This window comes from Pararge aegeria, chromosome 4 (genome assembly GCF_905163445.1).
Source record: "Pararge aegeria chromosome 4, ilParAegt1.1, whole genome shotgun sequence".
Lineage (NCBI taxonomy): Eukaryota > Metazoa > Arthropoda > Insecta > Lepidoptera > Nymphalidae > Pararge > Pararge aegeria.
The window spans coordinates 16,991,378-17,005,491 of record NC_053183.1 but is presented as its reverse complement, the minus strand read 5'-3'; the positions used below and the strand labels follow the sequence as shown (position 1 = coordinate 17,005,491).

At 35.7% G+C, this 14,114-nt stretch overlaps 1 protein-coding gene across 1 annotated transcript in view; it reads left to right on the top strand.

Moving 5' to 3' along the window:
- LOC120637657 (acetylcholinesterase-like) overlaps positions 1-7,058 on the top strand; it is a 72,911-nt gene extending 65,853 nt beyond the window's left edge. The window contains exons 3-5 of the mRNA XM_039909580.1: positions 345-2,148; positions 2,353-2,528; positions 2,621-7,058. Coding sequence (XP_039765514.1) covers positions 377-2,148; positions 2,353-2,528; positions 2,621-2,745 — 2,073 coding nt within the window. The 5' untranslated portion in view covers positions 345-376 and the 3' untranslated portion in view covers positions 2,746-7,058. The remainder of the gene's footprint in view (positions 1-344; positions 2,149-2,352; positions 2,529-2,620) is intronic.
- The last annotated feature ends 7,056 nt before the right edge of the window (positions 7,059-14,114 follow it).

Sequence of the window (14,114 nt, the reverse complement as noted above, 5' to 3'; positions counted from 1 at the left end):
TCTAGAAGAGAATAGAAGAGAATGAATACTATAATATAATGAGGCTTAAATTAAAATTATAATGTTATAATAAAATTATAATGCTAAAATAAAATTTAATGATGTAATTTTATTGTTTAAATAAAATAAAGCAAAATCTAGCCAAGCGAAGCGGGCTGGGTACGCTAGTTATTGATAAAAATATTCATCAGTCATCTTAGTACCCATAATGCAAGCTACGCTTACTTTGGGGCTGGATGGCGATGTATGTATTGTCGTAGCATATTTATTTATTTAACTTCAAGCTCTGGATGAGTTGATTTGGGATAGTTTTATTATTATTCATTAATGTTGCTCATTTTCAGGTGGTGAGTGTGGGAGCGCGTGCAGCGGCGGCATGCGCGTGCTGGTTGCGGCGCTCGCAGCGCTGCTGGCGCGTGCGCTGGCCAGCCCCCACGAGCACCGGGCGAGGCACCACGCCCCCGACCACGCGCCGCACTTCCCCGTCCCCGCGCCACCCCAGCCCTACCGCGGACACGGCGAGGCCGTGCGGTACAACCCCGAGCTCGACACCATTCTCCCGCGCCAGGACGACCACGAGACCTCGTCCAAACGCGCCAAATACGAGGACGCCGAGTCCTCCTCCAAGCGAGCCAGCGAAGAACGCTTCTACTCCAACCATGAAAGGATCGAGGAACTCATGGCGGACGAACCCCAACTCGGCCCCGAAACTGACGACCCGCTGATAGTGCGCACGCGTAAAGGACGCGTCAGAGGCATCACCCTCACAGCAGCAACCGGGAAACAAGTTGACGCATGGTTTGGCATCCCGTATGCTCAAAAACCCCTCGGAGATCTCAGATTCAGACACCCGCGACCTGTAGAAAACTGGGGCGATGAAATCCTTAATACCACAACACTGCCTCACTCATGCGTCCAAATAATTGATACTGTGTTCGGAGACTTCCCTGGTGCAATGATGTGGAACCCCAATACAGATATGCAGGAAGACTGTTTATATATAAATATCGTAACACCAAAGCCACGTCCTAAAAACGCAGCAGTTATGCTGTGGGTATTTGGTGGAGGTTTTTACTCTGGGACGGCCACCTTGGATGTGTATGATCCTAAAATCCTTGTATCTGAGGAAAATATTGTATATGTGTCGATGCAGTATAGAGTTGCGTCACTTGGATTTTTATTTTTCGATACTGCTGATGTTCCTGGGAACGCTGGATTATTTGATCAACTTATGGCTCTTCACTGGGTAAAGGATAACATAGGTTATTTTGGTGGCAATCCTCATAATATAACACTATTTGGAGAATCTGCTGGTGCTGTGTCCGTTTCTTTACATTTGTTGTCACCTCTTTCTAGGAACCTGTTTTCTCAGGCTATAATGCAATCTGGGGCTGCTACAGCTCCTTGGGCTATTATTTCGAGAGAGGAGAGTATTCTGCGTGGCATGCGATTGGCTGAAGCAGTTCACTGCCCAAGTTCTAGGTCAGATTTGGGACCTATGATTGACTGTTTAAGAAAAAAGAGTGCTGACGAATTAGTTAATAATGAGTGGGGGACACTTGGCATTTGCGAGTTTCCATTTGTACCTATAATTGACGGCTCATTTTTAGATGAAATGCCTAGGAAATCCTTAGTACATCAAAACTTTAAAAAGACAAATATTCTTATGGGTTCAAATACAGAGGAAGGTTATTACTTTATCCTTTACTATCTCACTGAATTATTCCCAAAAGAAGAAAACGTTGGAATAACACGAGAGCAGTATCTTCAGGCTGTCAGAGAATTAAATCCTTACGTCAATGATGTAGCCAGGCAAGCGATCGTGTTTGAATATACGGATTGGCTAAATACAGAGGATCCTATAAAGAATAGAAATGCTTTAGACAAAATGGTTGGCGATTACCACTTTACTTGTGGTGTCAATGAATTTGCACATCGTTACGCTGAAACTGGGAATAACGTTTATACCTATTACTATAAACATCGCAGTAAGAATAACCCGTGGCCATCTTGGACTGGAGTGATGCATGCAGATGAAATTAATTACGTATTTGGTGAGCCGCTCAATCCTGGAAAAAACTATTCGCCGGAAGAAGTTGAATTTAGCAAACGTTTAATGAGATATTGGGCCAATTTTGCGAAAACAGGGTATGTACCAGATTTATAAACAGCTTTTTAGATACATCTCTACATCGGTATATTTTCTGTTATGTATAGTCTTTTCCAGATACATCCACGATATATAAAAATAAGTAAATTGATAAAATTATTGTAAATAGTTTGATTTTAAGTTGTTATATGATGCAAAAAGAGATTGTTTAGATTAATTTTATTTGTAAAATTACATTTCAGGAACCCGTCTCTGAACTCTAATGGCGATATGACAAAAGTACACTGGCCTGTCCACACGTCGTTTGGTCGAGAATACCTTTCACTGGCTGTTAATTCAAGTGCGGTGGGGCATGGCCTACGCGTCAAGCAATGCGCCTTTTGGCAAAAGTATCTGCCTCAACTTATGATGGCTACTAGTAAGTATAATTTCAGCAACGTATACAATATCAAGTAAGAATACAGTTTGCGTTCATTGTCTTCTGATATTAAACTATTTTTTTTTTTGCAGGTAAACCAGAGCCACCAAAGAATTGTACCAACTCTGCATTAATCTCTCGACCGTCATATATAGCGGTCTGCTTGGGAATGTTTTCTGTAGCAACTGTGAGAGCAGCTTCGTTCAAATTAAAATGAATGATTTATTTAGCAATAATGATGATTATTGGGCTTTTTGATGTTTGTTTATTCCGTTCGCTTTTCAATGCTCCACTGATGTAAAGAAAATGTAGATGGTGGAGAGTTAATTAGTCACTATATTATGGCCCGCTGTTTTACTAATGAATCGTTGACATAATAGTTAGGCCAAATGAAGACCATTAATCGTGAGTTTTATTTTTATTTCATGATATCTACTTTAACTTCAAATGATTTTACAATAAGTAAATGAGATCATATTTTTCAGAGTTCAGGAAGTTAACAGTGGGCCTAGTGTTAAAGCATTTTTGTCCAATGAATCAGTGGAATATTTTAAAAATTATTTTTATATGTATAGTATTAAAAAAATAATTATGTATACTTTAGTTGTAAGCCACCTTAAGTGTTATATTGCTCTATAAGTCCATTAAATATTTATCAATCTTTGTTTAAGTTTCATAATTGATTGTAAGGAAGGTAATATTGTTCATGAAGTTAATGTTATATGTATTTTAAATGGAAGTGATGCCTCCATCAACATATCACTTGTTAATAACAAATTATAGGAATACGTAGTGGTTATTTCGTCTTAGTTGATAAGACTTTACATATCTTACAAGAATAGGTTAAAAAGGGGTTTGCCAATGAAAAGAGTAAATAACAAAAAACAATAAACGTGAATGAAAATCTAAACACAAAACACTTAAAGAGGAAATGCATACAAAAAAAAACTTACAATGGATTAACAGATTAAGTAAATGAGATACAAATAAAATCTTAGCTTTAAAGCGCCTCTATTGCAATACATATCACGCAAGGCATAGAAATGTTTAAGTTCATTCTAGCCTTAGTGTAAGTTAAGAATATAAGCTAGGTCACTTCACAACTCTGTAGCGGACCAATATTAGAAAGTTGTACATGATATATGGTACGATTCGTAAACCAATTCTGGAAAGCGGAAGCAAAAGTTAGAACAAAACATTAACAAATAACATCTTTCGCCAAAGAAATCAATGTAGGATTGGTTGAAAATATTTAGAATGTTAATGATTGTGTTTAAGAAGTAAAGAACGAAGAGGAAAGTTCCAGTTAAAAAATGATGGATACAATTTTTAAAATTTAAACTAGTTCGCAAAGAAACAATACAAAATGAATGCACAGGCAAAAGTTATCATTTTCAAAATATTGAACATCTCTCAAGCTATCTTATAGGCTAAGTTTGAATCTTTTGAGTACAGAGATCATTTCTCTATCTCGGTATGAAATGGTTATTTGATGTGCATGGAATGATGAATGTACAGTGTGTAGTAGGTACTCTCCGTATGTTAGAGCATACAAATTAGTGTCTTAATGTTTAGGATTGATACATTTAGCTTAGAGATTGTAGTAGTCCAGCGGTTCAGCTTTCGAATATTGGTATTTATGAGATAGTTGAATCTATACAATATGTTCAAGATACAAAATACAACTTACTAGTACAATACAGTAATTCTAACGTCTTTTGCGAGAACTATTTTATAGTAATCGAATATTATTTCATTCATGTAAATAATGTATGAATGTTAGTATATAAAGTAGGACTCGTTGTTGTTCGGATCTTAGTTTTATGTCTTTTTAATTCGAGGGCAAGACTCGGGTGCCTATGTGTCAAAACTTATAACCTGTTGTGAAAGACGATACCTTATGAGATGTGGACGATACTAAATATAATTTTAATAGATTTACTATTTCAGGCTTTTGTTTGTTTTATTTTGTTATTAGACTAGGAGTAAAATATACAAATTTTAACTATGTATTTGTGTAAGTCGTCAATTGAGCTATGTCGTCTGTCTTGAATACTGGTGTTTCGATTATAACTAATTTATATTTATTCAGACAGATAATATGGCTTTTCGAATAGCTTATACAAGCGGTTATTGGCTGATGTTAGAGGATGTAATCTAGTGTCAGTATTCACGTTATCTCAAGTTCGACATTTTCACGAAGTACGCTTATTTTAACCTGCGTATATAAACCTATAGAGTGCCTCTTGTTCACTTTTATATATATTGATATAACACTTAGGCGATACTAGTAGTTGTAGACGTTACTTGGATATTTGCACTTTTCAACTTTCCGTTCATTACTTTTTGGTGAGAAAGCGAGAAGGCCAGATGGACGTCGAGTAGTGCCAAAAGCATTAAACTGTTATGATAACTAAATCCAATACCATATCTTTGTTTATTTCAAACTTTGGAATGCGCAAAATATGACCCGATCTTTCAAAAAATTATATTTGAAGCACCGCATCCGAAATTACCTCTTGCTAATGCATAATTTAAGCTTGAAGCAACTAACTTAAATACAGAATAACTAAATCGACTACACACTGCATTGATGTACATAAAATTTTAAAGATGTGCGGATTTCCTGCAACAGCTTAAGTATCAAATGATACTGAAATGGTACAAATAATGCTACCATTAAGATGACAAGATCAGAAAGTGTTAACACGATTGTATGAAATATAGAATTTGTGATTGCAACGGAATGTAAAGTACAGCTCGATAATGTAAATAGCATACAATCGCGAACGCCGTTCTGATAATAAATGATTTAAGCGTTCCCTTGGAAACTGTGTCCGGTTTCTATGCACAGATGTTAATAATCTATTCTGCTTTGCAGTTATTATGTAATAGGCGATTTATAAACGAAATAAATACGATACAACAAAAAGGCAGTAAGAAATATCCAGTATATGATTAGGTGAGTATTACATACAGTGGCGTGCACGAGGTTCTTGGCCGAGGTAATATGGCATAAAATAGAAAAACCCTTCTGTTTTAAGAGACATACAACAATTTTAGGGTAGGCAGGGCTTTTGTGCATATATGAAGTGCACGCCACTGATTTCAAACAAAACCTTGTATAAGGTAGGTTACCTAGACGGAAAGGGGAGAAAAGTTCTGGAATCTTCAATGACTACTCGTAAATATTGTCAGGAAAGAAGAGTAAGTTAAAACAGATGCATTGGGAAGGTTAATCAAATTAAAGAATAATAGAAAGAAGACCATCCGTAGCAAAAGACTGACAGCTGACTGTTGTATGCTAAGCTGGGATTACACTGGCATATGACCGAAGTCCTTTGTTTGAATATTAAACACCTAACTCTATATAGCCTTCGATGGGTCGTTTATACTTTTTGTTTAATTAATAAGTGATAACTAAATACTACAGCTTTAGTTCGAAGCGTGTCCTGCTCTAGCAACTTAGTGTCACTTAAAAATAATCAGCTAATAGATAGCTGATTATTTTTGCAAATAAAGCAATTGGTGTCTAAAATTTACGTGTATGTTATCCTTTATGATGTTATGGGATTTTTTAATGTTATAAAAAACTGTAAAACTTAGTCACCTTTATGTCTCTATACTCCGTTAACCTACAGTATTTAGCAGGCAGTTTTAGAATATCATTACTGTCTGTTTGTACGTATTCGCACACATAAACAATTCCATTAATAAAAAGTCCCGGTACAATGAATATTCTACTGTCCTACATAAAAACATCGTATTTTATGTCGAGTATAAATCGTCTTATTTTGAATTCACAAATGGCCTAATATAGCGAATTTTCGGAAGCACGAATAAAGTAAGGCCTACGCTGTGTCGTCTAACGCCCGAAATTAATAAAGTATCAAGGAAAGAAATCAATATTAGAAGTTAAAGTTGAAGTATTCGCCTCGACGCCTCTGCGATTCCAAAGTACTTTAATGGTGTGATATTGATCCACGAATTGATTCATCGTTCATCTCAAGAGCGATGTGCGCTTTGTTTGTAGTAACGGAGTGTTCAAACACGCTACGAATGTGTGCGTTGTGCGTTGCTAGCTCCCGCGGTTACACAAACATTTACAGCGTTTTAACAATAGTCTTTAAAAGTCTACAGCTGAACTAAAGGCCTCTCCCAACGGAAGAGTTTGCTTGAGTTGGCAGATGGTCTGGTGATCGCAGTAGATGAAAGTAGTAGTCAGCAGAATACGCTACTGCCCGTTTTCTGTTAAATTTCCTTAGTCGTCTCGTACGACACCTGCGGGTAGAAATGTGGTTAATACAGCTGTATTCTGATCTGCCTTCACCATACGTTATCTACCAAATAAGCGTGCGTCGCTTAAAGTGCTTATAGCGAATTTTTAATCTGCGACTTTAAGATTCTGTGTAAGATAGATTGTTAATTTCGGGCGTATATTAATTTTTATTACAGTTATCTTTTTAAATTCTAATAGTAAATTTTCTAGTAAGTTATTAATAATATTAGTGCTATGATTGCATTATTGAATGTTTGCAACGTTTGTGTTTAATTATAAAAATAAATGCTTGTATATAAATGAATTGTGTTTGATTCTATATTTTAATAATAACACGGAAAGCGAAACGAGCGAGCGGGAGTTTACAATCAAAAAATTATAGCTTAAACCTCAAAAACCTGATACCTCAGGTTTTGAGGTCCTCCTCTGTCGTAGCCATAGGAGAGTGGATTTCAGATCGCTGACCCTACATGACTATTATTACAATTTAGTAATTACAGCTGACGGCGCAACGTGCTCTCCGAGGCACAGAGTTGATGTAGCCAATTTCGTAAGTCGCGTTGGGCCGAAAATTTGTAGCCAGGACCTCTTGTACTGTTGTAAAACATGCTAACCACTAGACCAACGAGGTAGTTACATTTTGGTCAACTTGTAATAAATAAGAGATGTCTGAGTCCCATAGTGGACTATTGGATAAAAGTAGGTGTAACATTGCCTTGAAGGCCATTATATGCAATGAAAGTGTTTGTTTGTTGCTAACCTAAGTTCGACTCGAGCCCTGCACCACATATAGATAGCTTGTACTCTGGAGGTGGACTAGAACACATTTTATCCTGGAAGATTACCAAGGGGACCGCTCCTGCGAAGTTTAAACAAAATCGGTTTCATAATATAAATTCCCGGCTTTCAATAAAATGCACATTATACTAGTCAAGTATTTTTATTTATAGGAGTTTTAAAAAAAAAAAAAACTTAAAATTTTTCATAGTATATACTTTTATAGTATTCTACTAGTCAAGCCTAATTTGATACCCACATTCAGGCAGTGGGCGGCCATCTTGAATCTATTTTCAACAAAACATTGTTGAGAACATTCCCGACTAATTTACCCTTCAAACAACAAAAATAAAATCAAAATCCGTTCGGAAGATGCGATGATAGACACAGATAGATACACAAACAACTTATGAAACCCCGTCGTTTTTGCGTCGATGGTTAAAAACCAATCTTGACAAAAGTCTGAATGGATTTAACTTCCATTCTGTAGACAGATAAACGAATGAAGCAGGACCTTGTGATTATAATATTTCATAGCCTTAATTGAGAGCAGATATTTGCGTATGAATTGTCGAAAGTCTTGGTATCGTATGGAATATTAGCTTTTATAATTAGCAACACAGGATCGCAATCAATTAATTTAAGAGGTTCTTTAAAAATTAATAAAAATAAGTACGGCTGAATGTATTCAAAGGCAAAGTTCAAAATATATTTATTTAAGTAGGCCCATAGATTGTACTTTTTGCGTACATTACATAACAGCGATAATCATTATATTCGTAAAACTAAACACTAAAGTTTCCAAACGCACCCTGGTCAGAAGAAGCCCACAACACACCTATGCTCCACGGTATATACATCAACGCATGCATACATAGTCTGCTAAAATCATTACCTTTCCTTTTAATTTTGGCGTAGTCGGGTAAGAAAACCTACGCACTTTGTATGTTTGTTATCGCAACTAGGCCGTACATCCCCGAAATTGATTAATTCGTTATTATTTATCAAATTATCATAGAAAATCTCTTAACATGCGTGGCGTCAAATTGAAATCAAATGATTCTAATTACGCGATAAAATTTGTAATTTATCATAAATATCATAATTAGAGATTTGAATTTGACTATGTTACAGTATATAAAGGGGTCTTGCTGATATCGGTCCGTGGTTCACAGCTGAAAAGGTAAGAAAAAATATTAATGTTAGTTGGTAGGCCTATTTTTTTATTTGGTAATTCCGTAGTTGCAGTACAAAATCATAGCTGTAGACTCATTTAAATACCCTCACAGTAAAGTGCGTGTCTTTATGTTTCGTATCCGATATAGTGTTTCCTTAATTTCTTTGTCAAATTGTGCAAGCAGCGTCTTTTACGAGCCAGTATGTTCAGTTGCGTATGTTTTCTATCAGTATGTTCGCAATCCAGCTACTTTATGCGCTATGAGTAGGCAATGCAAAATAGATCGAAATATTTTGTTTTTTAAACATTTACCCGGCTAAATACGAGTTTTAAATTTTGATTTATTTTAAGTATTAAAAGGATTATTTAGATTTTTCAGTTAACAAACCTAAAAAATTTAAACAGCGGATATAAAGAAATGAATAATGCTATAAAAGTTTAGAAAAAGTTACTCAGAGATAACAAATTAAATATGAACGCTTAAAATTTTGGTTACAGTGCTCAGAAAATAGTATGAAAATAGTTATACTACTACAATCAAATTAGCTATCTGAGAATTTTGTTTTCGATTGATTAATTATTATTAAACTCTGGCGTTAGTTAATATATGAAGGCCTATTTATAAATGCATAAATCAATAAAATAGTAAACTGATATATGTGTTCTGAAGAATCTTCTGTGGCACATGGAGTGCATACCATTAGCATTAAGTAGCTTGATGAAGAATCTTCTGTGGCACATGGAGTGCATACCATTAGCATTAAGTAGCTTGATCTGAGATCAACTATTTAACTAATTATAATTTTTTTTTCAGATTGAACTTAATCCAAGATGAAGATTATCTTCGCCGCTTTCTTGGCACTAGCCGTTGGCGCCAACGCCTTCCCTCAGGACTATGAAATCGGTAAGTGATAAATACAATTTTTTAATTCTTCCTGGAGCAGGAGTGAGTGCTGTGGTTTTAAGTGGGAGGATCCGGGCTCGATTCCCAGCAGTGGTAATTTGATAATTTGTAATTTCTGTATTTGCTTAAAACGCACATAACTAGGAAAAGTTAGGTGTGTGCTGGTATTCGAACTGGGCCCGCTGAAAGAGAAGTCTAAGTCCAACCCACAGTGCTATCGCCGCTTTCATTTTCCACTGTATTTACAACGGATAAATTATTATGAATGTATACATTGTAAATACAGATTCTACACTATATTGGTAAGTTGCTTTCAGCTGTACTTTATAACTTGTCTCTTATATAAGATGGTTCTCTCACCGCTATATTTTAAAGTAATCTTAAGATGAAGACACCTCAGGAAGAAGATGGAATGTCAAAAATCTGATTATACTTGTAACTTGTATGCCGTGTGATGACGGGAGATCAGAATACAGTGGTCACCAACGCTACTGTTTTCGCGGGTGTCGTAGGAGGCGACAAAGAGAATTTAATGACCTAACTCATAGTAATTCGGAACTGGACATATTTCACACCCCGCCGGTTCAGCCCAAAAAACAAATTAAAATGTTATTAGATAGTAGGTAATCTAAGATAATAATTATACGTTTGAATGTTTTGTTTATTTTATTATTGAATTTTTGGTTATTATTATTGTTTTTTTTTTTTAATTCTTAATTTTATATAGCTTATTTTTATTTTTTTATTTAATTTAATTTTTTGTAATTATTACTTACTAGCCGTTGCCCGCGACTTCGTCTGCGTTTGGTTTTGTTTTTTATGTGGCATTCAATAAAAAGTATACTATATTACTTTTAAAACTTCCAAGAATATGTGTACAAAGTTTCATGTGGATCGGTTAAGTAGTTTTTGCGTGAAAGCGTAACAAACAAATTTACATTTACGTTTATAATATTAGTAGGGATTGGCAAATTCTTTTAATAGCCCCGGGGAGACGAATTGGGTAACTGTAATGTCTTCGCGGGGTGCGTTGCTAAATAAATAAATAACGGAGAACAAGCAGAAGCTTCCTCTGTACTACTACTGCGATCACCGACCCTTCTGCCTTCGTGTGATTATGAGCAAACCCACCCGATGGCAGAGGCATTTAGCCCAGCAGTGGACTGTTATAGGCTATTGATGATATTAATCAATTAATTACCATATTCTTTGTCTATTAAAAACCTGCCTCAGTTTTATAAAAATAAATAAACTGAACAGACTAAGAGCTGTTTTACAAAAAAAAGTTACATTCATTATTTTTCTGGTAAGTCTTCAAATGCATTAGTCCCATATTCTTCCACCTATGAGAAGCGTATTTCCGTTCGTGGGATATGTAAAACGCATGGCGTTGATATGTTTTCAGATAACCGGCAACCTCGAATTATAGAAGGTCAAATAAGAAAAGCATTTGACGACATAAGCAATGCAATAAGGGATAATGGATTGGACCCCGCGCAGATCATCGATTATGAAGTCAGAACCACCGTTCAACCAGGGTAAGTAAATAATAATTAAACTACATCTAATTATACCGTGAAAAGTAATAGGTTTCTATTCCTCAAAGTACTGAAGCCTATAAAAAAAAAACAACCCGATAAGTGAAGTATTTTGCTCGTTATCGTGACCACAATATACGGGATCCGCACATACAGATACACGGACGTCCAAGACAGAACTTTTTAAAACAATTTTTTAATTAGTTTAAATATTAAAAAAAGATATTTATTATTATAAATTTAAAGATTTAAATATCACAAAATAGTGTTAAAAATAGTGTTTTTTCTCAGCATTTGTCTAGTTATATTCACTTATAAAAGCAATCTACCTATATTTATAAAAGAGAAAGTGTGTGGATATGTTCCGTATAGGCTCCGAAACGGCTCGACCGATTTCAATAAAACTTTCAGGGAATCTCCAGATTGACCTGGCGAGTAATCCTGTTAAGGTTGGGTGACGATCGGAGCACTTCTATTTTTGAACTTTCAAAATGTCAAATACAGCTTTTATTAAATGTTTATTGTTTAAATAAAATAAAGCAAAATCTAGCCCGGCGAAGCGGGCTGGGTACGCTAGTAAAGAATAAAAAAATAACATTTTAAGTTGGAGAATCACTCGGTGTGAGTATCACTGACAGTAAAATCCACGTCAACGCTTCGCGTATGACCATTTGATTAATCCAACTTGAATACTATTTGCTACAAGTAGTTTCAAGGCGCGAAAAAATATGCATACTAACTTTGATAGAAGATGTGGTATCTTTTTGTAGTAGTTGAGCTTTTTGTGACAGAGCTCGTCCGGGGAAGTATTATCGCCATGCTTATTTCTGCCGCTAAGCAGCATTGTTGCATTGCTGTGTTCCTGTCTGAAGGGCATGGTCGTAATTACTGGCACATTAGGCTTAATAACCTCTACACCTCAAAATGATGGACATTACACACTACGGCACGGGTCTCCTCCCACAATGAGAAGGGGTTAAGGCCGTAATCCACCACGCTGGCCTAAAGCGGATTGGCGGAATCCATATACCTTTTAGTATAGTTTATGAAAGACTCGCAGGCATGCAGGTTTCTTCACGATGTTTCCCTTCACCGTTGAAGCAAGTGATATTTTAATTATTCAAGTAATTTAATAATAACGCACCTAATTTAGTAAAGTTAGAGGTGCTTGCTGGGATTCGAACTCGGCCCCCCGAAAGTGAAGTCGAGCTCCTACCCAATGCGCTATCACCGCGATATTGTGTATAAATGTAAATAAAATATCGTTTGTCAACAGCATCAGTTTGTGGTTGCAAATTAAAGATTTCAACATGATCGGCGTGAGCAACTTCGATGTCGGCAGAGTCAGCTACAGCGCTCTTTCTGGCAGACTCATCATTGAATGGGGGCTCCCTAAAGTCAGCGTTTCACTCCGTAAGTGCAGAATATACCTTGAAAGGGTTTACGTGAATTCCGACAAGATACTCTATTTAATCGATGAAATATTAAACTTTATTATAGTAATATTGTTTCTTTAAAATATAAATATAACCTAAAATAAACTATTTTAAACTAAATAAAATCTAAAAGGTCCACGAAACCACCGCAGCGAGGCACAGTTCCTAAGATTCTGGCAGCATTGCCCCTTTGGATGGCCAAACTAATTCGTTGGCCAAGGTAACTGCCCGCTCTAGGATCACCGGTAGACTCGATAACCCTTTTCGATAATTCTTTGAAAAGGGCTCTCGCCTCCGGACCCCACGGTCCCAAAGTCTCTACTCCAAAAGGCACAAAAATGAAGCTGCTATCCAGGTTTTTATATTTACGCCTCTTTGCCTGCTCGGCACTGGAAGCAGCCGCACCTAACACCTCCCATCGATGAAATAGATTACAATGAATAAATGTAAACATACAGATTCTCCTGCTTTTCGCGGATTATATCAAATTGAGCTTAATTTTCATAACATATCATGGAATGTTGAACGAACAGGTTACAAATGTGTGCGTAGCGGATAGTCTCAGTCGGATCAGTTAATATAGAACAGAAAAATGCCTGAGCAATTTACTGACTCCATTGAAAGTAGGACCATATTACCATATTTATACCATATTCACAATAGAACGCATTATAGCATAATGAAGAAAATTGTCTGAATATCGACACAGTCTATATTAATTTTTATTTAATATACTTTCATCACATAAATCCATTATCGTTATAATATTACTATTGGTTTTATTTTAAGTAATACACTTTATTGTACACCAAAAAATAATAAAAAATTAACTGTAAAAGTATTATTATAAATATTAGGCCGGTTACAATAGGCTGCCTTATCGCTTACAAGCGTTCTCTACCAGGTAATCTATCACAGAACAAGAGAAAAGTTACAGTATAGGTTTTTTATAGGTTTAAGGTGTACACAAAATAATAAGTAAGGAAAATAAATCTGTATATATAGATTTAAAAGAACGTTGAACAAGTCATGAAAAGACGGAATAACATCTTAAGGTTTTTTTATGCATAACGATAACGACAATTCCCGTTCAGTTCAGTTATATTAACCATAAATGAATGCGGGCGACGCCATTGTAAATCCCACGATTCTTTTGTAGGGATCAAAGAACTTAGTTATACTCTTTGTAGAAGAAAATCTGAGTCGTTATTCGTTGTATAAGGTGAACTTTAAACTAATTCCAACTTTTATGGTGCTTATATTTTGTTCCTTTACCTACGGTAAAAAATATAGTTCCAGATTTTCATAAATAATTAGATCTTTAATGATTTTCTTAAAATATATTTTTTTCAATTTCAGGTGGTGCTGCTGTTGAAGTTGATTATCATGGAGACAAATATGATGCTGTAGTCAGTGGCTCGTAAGTAAATCCAGTTCATATGTAAAACCAAATAGTCATTTATATTCTTTTTTTT